Source organism: Sinocyclocheilus rhinocerous, unplaced genomic scaffold (assembly GCF_001515625.1).
Source record: "Sinocyclocheilus rhinocerous isolate Xijiao unplaced genomic scaffold, SAMN03320098_v1.1 scaffold53, whole genome shotgun sequence".
NCBI classification, from domain to species: domain Eukaryota; kingdom Metazoa; phylum Chordata; class Actinopteri; order Cypriniformes; family Cyprinidae; genus Sinocyclocheilus; species Sinocyclocheilus rhinocerous.
Genome location: NW_015645538.1, coordinates 2,962,139 through 2,973,270, shown reverse-complemented (window position 1 = coordinate 2,973,270; position 11,132 = coordinate 2,962,139). Strand labels below are relative to the sequence as shown.

Below are 11,132 nucleotides of genomic sequence, written 5' to 3'. Positions count from 1 at the left end.
TCTTTAAATATAAAAAACTTACTTACAGTCTGTGAGTCAGAACAGCCGGCATTGTAGTCTACTCTCCCAGGATCAGGAAACAGTCCTCCATAAAAAGCGCTGGACACATCTGAATGTTTGGGTTGAACTGTTCTGAAACAGTGTTGTAAATACAACTTAACCACTGATTTGTAGTCGTGTCCTCTTTTGGAAGACCAAACAAAGTAGTTTCGCTTTCACAACGAAGCACACAGCGTCTTCACGACATGGCTGCAGCGTCAACAATACTACAGTGAGAATAAAAGTTACGCCTTCTTTCTTTGCGTGAACATTTGGGTGGCGTTATGCAAATCTTCCCACATAGTGAGGTAGATATGTGGGGGCGTGTTAGAACGAGCCGTTTTAGGTAGGTGTGGCTGACTCTGAACTTTTATAAAGAATATCTCTTTGGATTTGAGACTTTAGTCTTTGCAACTTTACAGATCTTCTTTATGCACCAAGAGCTTGTAACACTCCAAAGAGTAAGGACAAATTTAAATCGCATCAAATGACCCCTTTAATCTCAACTTTTTCGTTGTGCCTTAAGAAAGAAGAGAAGAAGGTCTCTAGATAACAATAATCATTGCAAAGATTTTTTGTCTATTTATCTATTTTATTATTGTGAGATGCCAAATGATAAAAAAAAAAACAGAATTTAAATAAAAATAAACTAACATTTTACTTTCCATGGACTGTACCAACTTTTTGACTGGGCTTTAAAAATCATGGTCTCAGATCATAATATATATTGCAAAAGTTTTTGGCCTTTTATCTATTAACATTGGTGAGAAATGAAATTAAATGAAATGATATGAAATTAAATTAAATTACATGTTTTTTTAATATTTCATAAGATAAAATATAATATTTTTTTAAATGCTACCTGTGGTACATTAAATGCCTAGAAAGGGGATATTTTGGGGGATATCTATATACACAAAGATGTAAATTAGTAACTTACTGCAGATCTATAGGCATAATTATTAAGAGTAAACATATGTACACATCATTGTCTTTATGTCAATAAGTGCATCATGTTGGCATATATATTTTTAGTGTGTACAGTTTATAAAGCTTAATGCCAAATCAGCTACAGTATATCAAACACAGAATATATTAAGACTAAAGCATCTTCAATCAGCACCACAAACAAACTCATCGTCTTGTAGAGAGATTATAATGAGCCTCTGAAGACGAACAATTTCACAGTGTTTTCACAATTAATTGCAGTGTAATGAAGATCCTTCGTTTCTGAGGGAATTGAGCAGTTTGAATCCGCATCTGAGTTTGGCAGAGTCTCTCCACAGATACGACTATGAGTGGCAGTGAATTTCAACGCATCCTGTTGAAAACCACAGAGAGATCAAACCTGCGTAGTATATATGCATGTACGTGTGTGTACGTCCACACAGCTGTGGTGGGCAACGTCTGGGAGCAGGAGACGGAGGATTTAATCGCTGTCAGGTCCAGAATTAACAAGCTAAACAAATAACAGCTTGTAGCGAGTCCCCAGCACGCAGTCGTTTTTCCTCACAGATAACGTTTCGAATGACGGAACATGTCCGTCCTGAGCTGAGCCGTCCTCTGTAAGGCTTACTGCTCATCTCAGCTATGAATCAAGCTATGCATGTAATCTTTAGCACGTGGTTTAGAATTGAGAAAGAGAGAAGAAGATGTAGGATGAGAGATAGGACACAGAAAGAGACAAATGGGGTTTATCTGGTGAGGGCAAAGCAGTCCATACTGGGATTACAGCAGGGATGAGTAAGTAATACAGTTGGGGAATCGAGACGCAGAAAAGAAACAAGAAACAGACCGGTAAAAAGTAAAGATGCGGGGGAGGAGAGAGATGGAGAAAGAAATCGGATATAGGGTTTAGCCCAAAATCCCATTGAACAGCAACGTCTTTGCAACTTTACAGATCTTCTTTATGCACCAAGAGCTTGTAACACTCCAAAGAGTAAGGACAAATTTAAATCGCATCAAATGACCCCTTTAATCTCAACTTTTTCGTTGTGCCTTAAGAAAGAAGAGAAGAAGGTCTCTAGATAACAATAATCATTGCAAAGATTTTTTGTCTATTTATCTATTTTATTATTGTGAGATGCCAAATGATAAAAAAAAAAACAGAATTTAAATAAAAATAAACTAACATTTTACTTTCCATGGACTGTACCAACTTTTTGACTGGGCTTTAAAAATCATGGTCTCAGATCATAATATATATTGCAAAAGTTTTTGGCCTTTTATCTATTAACATTGGTGAGAAATGAAATTAAATGAAATGATATGAAATTAAATTAAATTACATGTTTTTTTTATATTTCATAACAAGATAAAATATAATATTTTTTTAAATGCTACCTGTGGTACATTAAATGCCTAGAAAGGGGATATTTTGGGGGATATCTATATACACAAAGATGTAAATTAGTAACTTACTGCAGATCTATAGGCATAATTATTAAGAGTAAACATATGTACACATCATTGTCTTTATGTCAATAAGTGCATCATGTTGGCATATATATTTTTAGTGTGTACAGTTTATAAAGCTTAATGCCAAATCAGCTACAGTATATCAAACACAGAATATATTAAGACTAAAGCATCTTCAATCAGCACCACAAACAAACTCATCGTCTTGTAGAGAGATTATAATGAGCCTCTGAAGACGAACAATTTCACAGTGTTTTCACAATTAATTGCAGTGTAATGAAGATCCTTCGTTTCTGAGGGAATTGAGCAGTTTGAATCCGCATCTGAGTTTGGCAGAGTCTCTCCACAGATACGACTATGAGTGGCAGTGAATTTCAACGCATCCTGTTGAAAACCACAGAGAGATCAAACCTGCGTAGTATATATGCATGTACGTGTGTGTACGTCCACGCAGCTGTGGTGGGCAACGTCTGGGAGCAGGAGACGGAGGATTTAATCGCTGTCAGGTCCAGAATTAACAAGCTAAACAAATAACAGCTTGTAGCGAGTCCCCAGCACGCAGTCGTTTTTCCTCACAGATAACGTTTCGAATGACGGAACATGTCCGTCCTGAGCTGAGCCGTCCTCTGTAAGGCTTACTGCTCATCTCAGCTATGAATCAAGCTATGCATGTAATCTTTAGCACGTGGTTTAGAATTGAGAAAGAGAGAAGAAGATGTAGGATGAGAGATAGGACACAGAAAGAGACAAATGGGGTTTATCTGGTGAGGGCAAAGCAGTCCATACTGGGATTACAGCAGGGATGAGTAAGTAATACAGTTGGGGAATCGAGACGCAGAAAAGAAACAAGAAACAGACCGGTAAAAAGTAAAGATGGGGAGGGAGGAGAGAGATGGAGAAAGAAATTAGTCCATACTGGGATTACAGCAGGGATGAGTAAGTAATACAGTTGGGGAATCGAGACGCAGAAAAGAAACAAGAAACAGACCGGTAAAAAGTAAAGATGCGGGGGAGGAGAGAGATGGAGAAAGAAATCGGATATAGGGTTTAGCCCAAAATCCCATTGAACAGCAACTACATTGAAGTATGTCTCACAAATCTCAAGTACATCATAACACATTAACACTTGATTGTGAATTTCGAGTCAGATATGACTGAAACCAATGACTTGTAATTCAGGGAATGAGTCAGATGTTAATTCAGTAAACACTTTGAATGATTCAGTCAACAAGTGAGCAGTTTTAGACCAATGGCGTCATCGGTTATGAGTCGTTTAGCCCAATTCATTAAACAGAACCAGACCACAGAGGTCATTTGTTTACGAATTGGATTACACTGGTTTACAGCCGTTGTGTTGCAACAGAAGCATCTGAATTTTATGTACTGAGAAATAGGCGAGTATTTTAGAATTTAGTGTGGTATTCTATCCACATTGGTGAAGGATTAGAGATATTCAAGAACCATTAATGTAAACAAATATCATAAAAATAATCTGGTTCTGTTATTTATCTATTTACCTATCTATAGTATTTATACGTTTTATAACAAACCACATATTTCTGAATAAACAGACGTTTATACTGAGTCTGGGTTATTACTAGCAAGTTCAAATTTATTTATTTATTTATTTAAATTAGGGTCGGGACTCAGGGAACTCTTATTAAAAAAAACTGTTCAATTAAACAATCACATAATTTCATAATTCACATTTTACATATTACAAATGCAAATTTATTTCCAATGAACTAGGGCTGAAACTAACAATTATTTTGATAAATGATTAATCTGTCTCGATTAATTGGATGAAAAAAAATCCCATCTTACTTTATTTTATTTTGTATTTTAATAAAAAAAGTTATTATTGTGCTCCCATTCTATTGCGCTCCATCTGTTTGTTCAATTCAATTCAGTTCAGTACAGGACACTTTATTGTCCCTGCAGGGAAATTTGTCTTGGACTCATGGTGCTCACATACACACTGTCCGGTCATTTTTGTAGAAACACAATGGCTAGAACACAACGACTTTATTACATCCATCAGTACACAGACAATAGATAAGAATATACTCAGAAATAAAATACAAACCTAAAACATAAAATCTATTAGACGATACAACCTCGTTAAAAAAAAAAAAATCCTAAAAAACTATTACACTCACTTCTTCAGCATTATGCAAAATGGAATACAGGAATAAAGATAAAAACATTAAAAAGTAAGTGGGGAATGCGCTGAGGAAACATGTCTAGAACACATTAAACAGAGACCTGCATCAAACGTTATGTTTATTCATTTGTTTAAAGCTCTTAATATAAACGCACTCGGCTTGGTTTTGCATTTTCTTTCTGCAGAAGCTTGCACTGTGACATCTGCTGTTTCAGATGCGTTTCATAGAAAGTTTCAAAAGTGTTACCCACTACTGTAAAGTGACATGGTGGTGGATGTCTTCCATAATCGCTTTGTTGTTAATTATTTTCATTATCAATTGTTATCAGTTTTATCATTATCATTGTTTCAGCCCCACAATGAACTATATGATGGTCTTAGTGCCACTTAACTAAAACCATGGTATAGTCTACATCTACGATGATCTAATGAATAATGAAGGTCTTACCCCATTAGAAGGATATGAGGTCCAACCCAGCTCTGCCTGGGACTCCTTAGAATTCAGCAAGACAACTGTAGGAAAAAACAAATCAAGAGAGAAACAATATAAGAACTGATAAGGTATCAGAATCACTAAATCGCAATTATATGTTGTGCATTTTCTTTCGCACTGTCAGAGCACATAGAACTGATAGTGTTCAATAATAATGAACACACAGTCCCAGAGGACGGGCTGTTGATCTGGAGGGTGACTGCATCAGAGGAGCATTTAGAGCTCAAATGGGGACTGACAGACCTGCAGAGCTGCACTTAGTGAAATGAAGTGCACCGGTCATCAGCTGATAATGCTGGTCAGCTTTGCAAAGCACAGGAATCATGACGAATTTCAGCCAGGAAATATGGTCTGTGGTTCAATGTGCTGGTTTAACATTTAAACATTAATTTTCTAAAGAGAAAATAAATGTTTTACGACACCACCATGATTCAATAGAGCCCAAGAGGCCTGTGAAGCAAATTCATGTTGGCATTTGTCATTTCTGCTGCATTTCTACAATGACAAAGCCCTAATGTGAAACTCTGCTTATAAACTAAATTAAAATGAGCAGTGAACCCTTGAATGTTGTTATTCAGCAATTCGGACAAGTACAAGACTGTGTAAACTAACTCGACCAAGCTGAAACACTTTTAAAAAGATGCCCTTGACACAAATAGAGCCTGGGCTCTAAATCAGCACCTTGGACAAGGCTTGTTGGGATGAAGCCTATAATTCAGAACCACAGACAACACCCAGTACTCAGAAACACAGTATAAGCACCCTGGACAGCAACATGACTGTAGGGCCAATTCAGCACCATGGACAGAACCACTGCCTTTCTTTCCTAAAACACTCTGCCAAAATCTGTACAAAACAAGAAGATTTATAAGGGCAAACATGTCTTTTTTGATGCTAAAGTATCCTTTTCCAGAGTAATGTGCAAAGACAAATACATTTACAAAGAGTATAAACACTATAGCTCTTGTTCTCATTCAAAAGTTTGGGGTCTGCAATTTTTTACGTTTTTCAAAGAAGTTTCTTTCAAGAAGAATTCTCACCAATGCTACATTTACTTGATCAAAAATACAGTAAAACAGTAATATTGTGAAATATTATTCCAAATTTAAAAAGTAGTTTTCTATTCTTACATTCTATTCTTATTTAATATATTAGATATTATTACTTACATTTATTAATAATTATTCATATTAAATATAAAAATGATCGAAAAACAGTAATACTGTAATAATGCTCTGCAAAATTATGAAAGATATGTGGGTGCATTAAATAGGCAAACATATATTTATATATTATATAGTACATTATACAGCATATAAGTTTGACTCCAAACTTTTGAATGGAAGTATATGTTTGCCTAGTTAGTGTTTTAAAGTGCCCACATTCTGCCACATACAGTACCTGCCCTCATTTTGCCAAACATGGTGGGTTACCAGAAGCTGAATTTTTCATTAATATTTATTGCTACCAAAATGCTTGTTTCTCTTTGCTCAGCTCTCTGCTGTCAAACACAGAGCCACGCGAGACCAGCAAAATGCCACCACTACGCCACTGACACGGACTCTGTATTAACACATGCACACGGCTCTGACATCACAACTCTAGTCTGAATGCCACTTCACAAGCCAGATGAGCTGCAGAAAGCGCCTTCAGAGGAGCTGTGCACTTCTGCCACGAGAGCACTTGTATCTTACAGCATGACTCAGATCATTTTTAGCCTTGTAGATTTGCGGTTACTGCCAAGTATTATGAGGGGGGGAAAATATAGAAAATGTACTGAGGGGTGAGTATTTTACGTTCCCAAGGTTTTCTGTGGTAAACATAGACATAAATTTCACAGTGTTCTGACTTTGCTTCAGTTGGTTTGAGTGGGGTTTTTTTTCGCCCTCAGAACAGCTGTTGCTTGGTCTCTCCACTTTTAGGGGACAAGATGCCATTTGATTTCTGCTGAGACGGGCCCCCTACTGATCTGACCTTCAAGAAACACACAAAAGTAGAAAGAGACGCTGTGCCAGACTAAGTTATACTACACAATGCAGTCAGAGAGACACAGTGAGGTCAGACTAAGAGACAGAAAAACAGCAAAAAAATGTGAAAACAAGAAGTAGAAGAAATCGTTCACCCAAAAATGAAAAATCATTTACTTGCCTCATGTCATTCCAAAACCATTTGTCTTTCTTTTGTGGAACACAAATGGGTAGATTTTAAAATGTGCTCTTAATAAAGTCTGTTTTCTAAATGCATGTGATTGATCTTATTGTGAACGATTTATCCATGCATATGTTCTAATTAAAAAATAAATAAATAAAGAGCTAGTAACTTTTTAAATCAAAATGTCATAACTCGATCTTCCGGTGAAGATTTTGATGTATGCCAGACTTCTCTTATAATTTTAAATGCTGCCCTTTTCTTACAATTGAGCTCACATTCAAATCTGCCTCCATCCAACCGACAGATCCAAGTCTCCTTCCTACATATTTTTCTCTTTCATTAATCTGTTTCACTCTGATGTACATCACAATATGGAAGATCATCACAACTTTAAAGTCACTCTCTTCCATGCAATTAATGGAGCTTTCAAGCTTCCAAAAAACGCAAAAGCAGCATAAAAGTGTCATAAAACAGGTCATAAAACTCAATCGCTATATTCCAAATCATTTGAAGCTATGCATTAGCTTTGTTTTTTTTTTTAAGTCATTGTTCACTAGACATCCTGTTTGACAGTCATAGTCCCCAACTCACTATACAAAAAAGAGCAGCTTGGACATTCTGCTGAACATTTCATTTTATGATCTACAGAAGAAAGTCACTCAAACAGGTTTGGAATGACATGAAGGTGAGTAAATGACCACTTTTTAATTTTAACATGAACTATTCCATTGAATCGAGCCGAAATGATCCGGGACGTCATTCCGGGGCTTTTGATTCCAAAAATACACACATTCTGTCTCTATTTAGCGAATGTACTCACCCCAAATAACCTTCATTACATTAAGCACTATTCTTCCATCTAGACATTAGCAGAACCTGGGAGCAGAATTATTCCCTCATCCCCAAAAACCCAAATTAACCTCTGAAGAGAGGTCACAAACAAAGAGAACGTCAGAAAGAGGACTGACTGAAGGATGTGCTTATGTCACAGGGGCACTAATCTCCCTGTCAAACCCAACACACTTATGTAAATCCCAGTGAAAGAATTATAATATGAGAACCATTACATTCAATAGAGGGGATTAGCCACATGTTGTTAAACTCGCTTCCATGCAGCTTATCTGCGTATATACATAAAGCACACACAGGCTCAGAATGCACCAATCAGAGTCCAGAGACCTGTGGGACCACTCATCGACCAAACATTATCCCTCTAAAAAGCACACACACACACAAACTTAAATGGACTCTCTATGTGCATGCGTGCGCTAGTGGCCGTTAAAGCCAACCAAATGGCAAAGCGCATTAAGTTGAAGCCCCACACAGACCTTTATGACCTCATTAAACTTTCAGCTCTGCCATTGGGGTCTAAAGAGCGCTTGCTTTTCTCTAGGGTTCCATGGAAACGTTTGCACGTACGCGCACAAGCCACTGAATCATAAAAACAGCTGTTTGCCTGGGTTTCCGCGCAGGGGGAGGTGTATTCACGAGGACCTCTCAGTCATTCTCGCTCTTCTTTCTGATCAGCTTGGCATCGTTTCGAAATGGGTCACGGTGCAGAGCGCCCGCTTTTAAAAACACAACCCCCCTCCGAGCTAACACAACACGACATCCTTTCCAAAACCGACTTGCTTGGCTCTTACATGATCTTGACATAGCTAGGCTTGTAGGCAGTTATAAATGAAACACTGTTTTCAGGAAAAGGGGGTTGAGCGGAAGTCAAGGTGCAAGAGATTTTCTGCGGTTGGTCAGTGAGAATGGCTTGAGTCATGGGCTGTGACCGTGTGGGGTCCGGTTATGGCAGGTCCGTGTGCTGACGGAGATGTGAGTGACAGCTTCCTATTGATTCAGTCTCCCTAAATGATGAAGCTTGGCTCGCTTGTAACGTCATCATCTCCCCACCAGATCCTTTGAGCTGTCAGAGTGAAGAAAAATAAGTTAATGTGCTTAACAAGTGATTTGGGGTCATTAAATGGTCATGGAATGACTTAAGACTGACATGCACAGCTTTGAAAGCTGCTTTGCTTCATGTTCTGTGAAGATGATTTGGAATTAAGCAAGTAAAGGCATATTTTTACTTTTGTATATGAGGAGGGCTGGGCTTCATATGCCATCTCTCATACGGCTTCATACATCAGAAGCCGTATGAGACTTGGCATATGAAGAATCCAAAATTCTGCCACATCTGACAATAGCGAGTGAATTGAGAAAATTTAACTAAATGTAACTATTTTTTCTTCAAACATAAGAACAAGTTCAAGTTTGGGGTCAGTAGGATATTTATTTATTTATTTATTTAAATAAATTAATACTTTTATTATGCAAGGATACACTAAATTAGTCAAAAAATAAAGATATTTATCATGTTACAAAAGATTTCCATTTCAAATAAAAGCTGTTCTTTTGAACTTTCTACTCACGAAGAATCCTAAATAAATGTATCACTGTTTCTACAAAAACATTAAGCAGCACAATTGATTTCCATATTGAAAATAATAATAAGCTTCTTGAGCAGCAAATCAGCATATTAGAATGATTTCTGAAGGATCATGTGACACTGAAAACTTTTAATAATGAGTGCTGAAACTTCAGCTTTGCCATCACAGGAATAAATTACATTTTAAAATATATTCAAATAGAAAACTTTTTTTTAGGTTGTACAATATTTAACATTTTTACTGTAATTAAAGAAATGCAGCCTTGATGAGCATCTTTCAAAAATATAAAAAAATTCATGATTAGTGAGAAGCATGCATACTGTATATTTTCCCCTCCAATTTAACATTTATTTAACCATTATATTTAAGCCTTATTTTTATATACTGCACAATATGCATTTACACAGACTTTTTTCAGTGCTATCCCAAGCAAAATTGCCTATACAGCCAGGTTCATCACAAATCCATAATTCCTCATTTTAAAACACGTCACGAATGAAGACAGCAGTCGCCAATAAGGGTTAGGCTGAGAGCAGGCAGGTCATGTGACCAACTCCCAGAGAGTGGAGAGTGCTGTCAGCCAGAGCATGTGCTTACATAACGAGTTATGAGATGTGAGCCAAGTCAAAATGATTAGAAAGCATCAAAGAGACAACAGACAGCTCTGACTAATGTACATTCAAAGTGACAGAACTGTTCTACTAGCAAAAATTTTGTACAACTAGAATTTTACATCTTCCGAAGAAATATAGTTTTGGGTGGATGTTAGGCGGTTGACTACTACCAATAATAAGAAAGCACACATGCACAACCCTTGAGCATCCACAAGTTCTCAGAACCACACACACACACTTGTTTCTCGACCTCTTGTCCCACTTAGCCTTTGTGCTGATTGCTGTGTTTTTTTTATGTCATGGTGTGTGCGTTCTGTGCTAACCAGTGCTCTTTTCTGAGTGAGAGGACAGTTTTAGTGGAGCTTTCAGACACACCTCAATAAATGAAGTCGTATCGTTGCTGGTCCCCTCCATGTCATCTGGCCATGTCGAGCAAAAGAATGTTTTATTCAGACGAGAGCTGTTTGTTTCTGAGCAAAACAGGATGCTTGTGCCGACTATGCCACAGCAGTTAGGATTTCTGTAGCTGTAGCCACTGTTTGGCATCTCCCTCTCTCGCCCTTTGTGTTCCTGTCCATGTTGGTCAGGATTTTCCCCTTATGAAGTCAAGAAGGTTTAATTTAGGCCTGGGCGATAAAACGGTATCGATATTTATCGACAGTACACCTTCTTCGATAACGATAGAAAAAATGTTCGATATAGGCACGTGCTATGAGTGCCGCAGACAGCACACACAAACATGAACACATGCTGAAATGTGTGCAGTGCCTGCCTGTGATGAGGAGATTGTGAATAAAGAATGAATATTTGTCGAA

The 11,132-nt window shown here is 37.4% G+C and overlaps 1 protein-coding gene across 1 annotated transcript in view; it reads right to left on the bottom strand.

Annotated features, from left to right (window-relative positions):
* LOC107706141 (ephrin type-A receptor 10-like) overlaps positions 1–11,132 on the bottom strand; it is a gene marked incomplete at its 3' end in the record, with an annotated part of 38,316 nt that overhangs the window by 2,992 nt on the left and 24,192 nt on the right. The window contains exon 2 of the mRNA XM_016509722.1: positions 5,070–5,134. Coding sequence (XP_016365208.1) covers positions 5,070–5,134 — 65 coding nt within the window. The remainder of the gene's footprint in view (positions 1–5,069; positions 5,135–11,132) is intronic.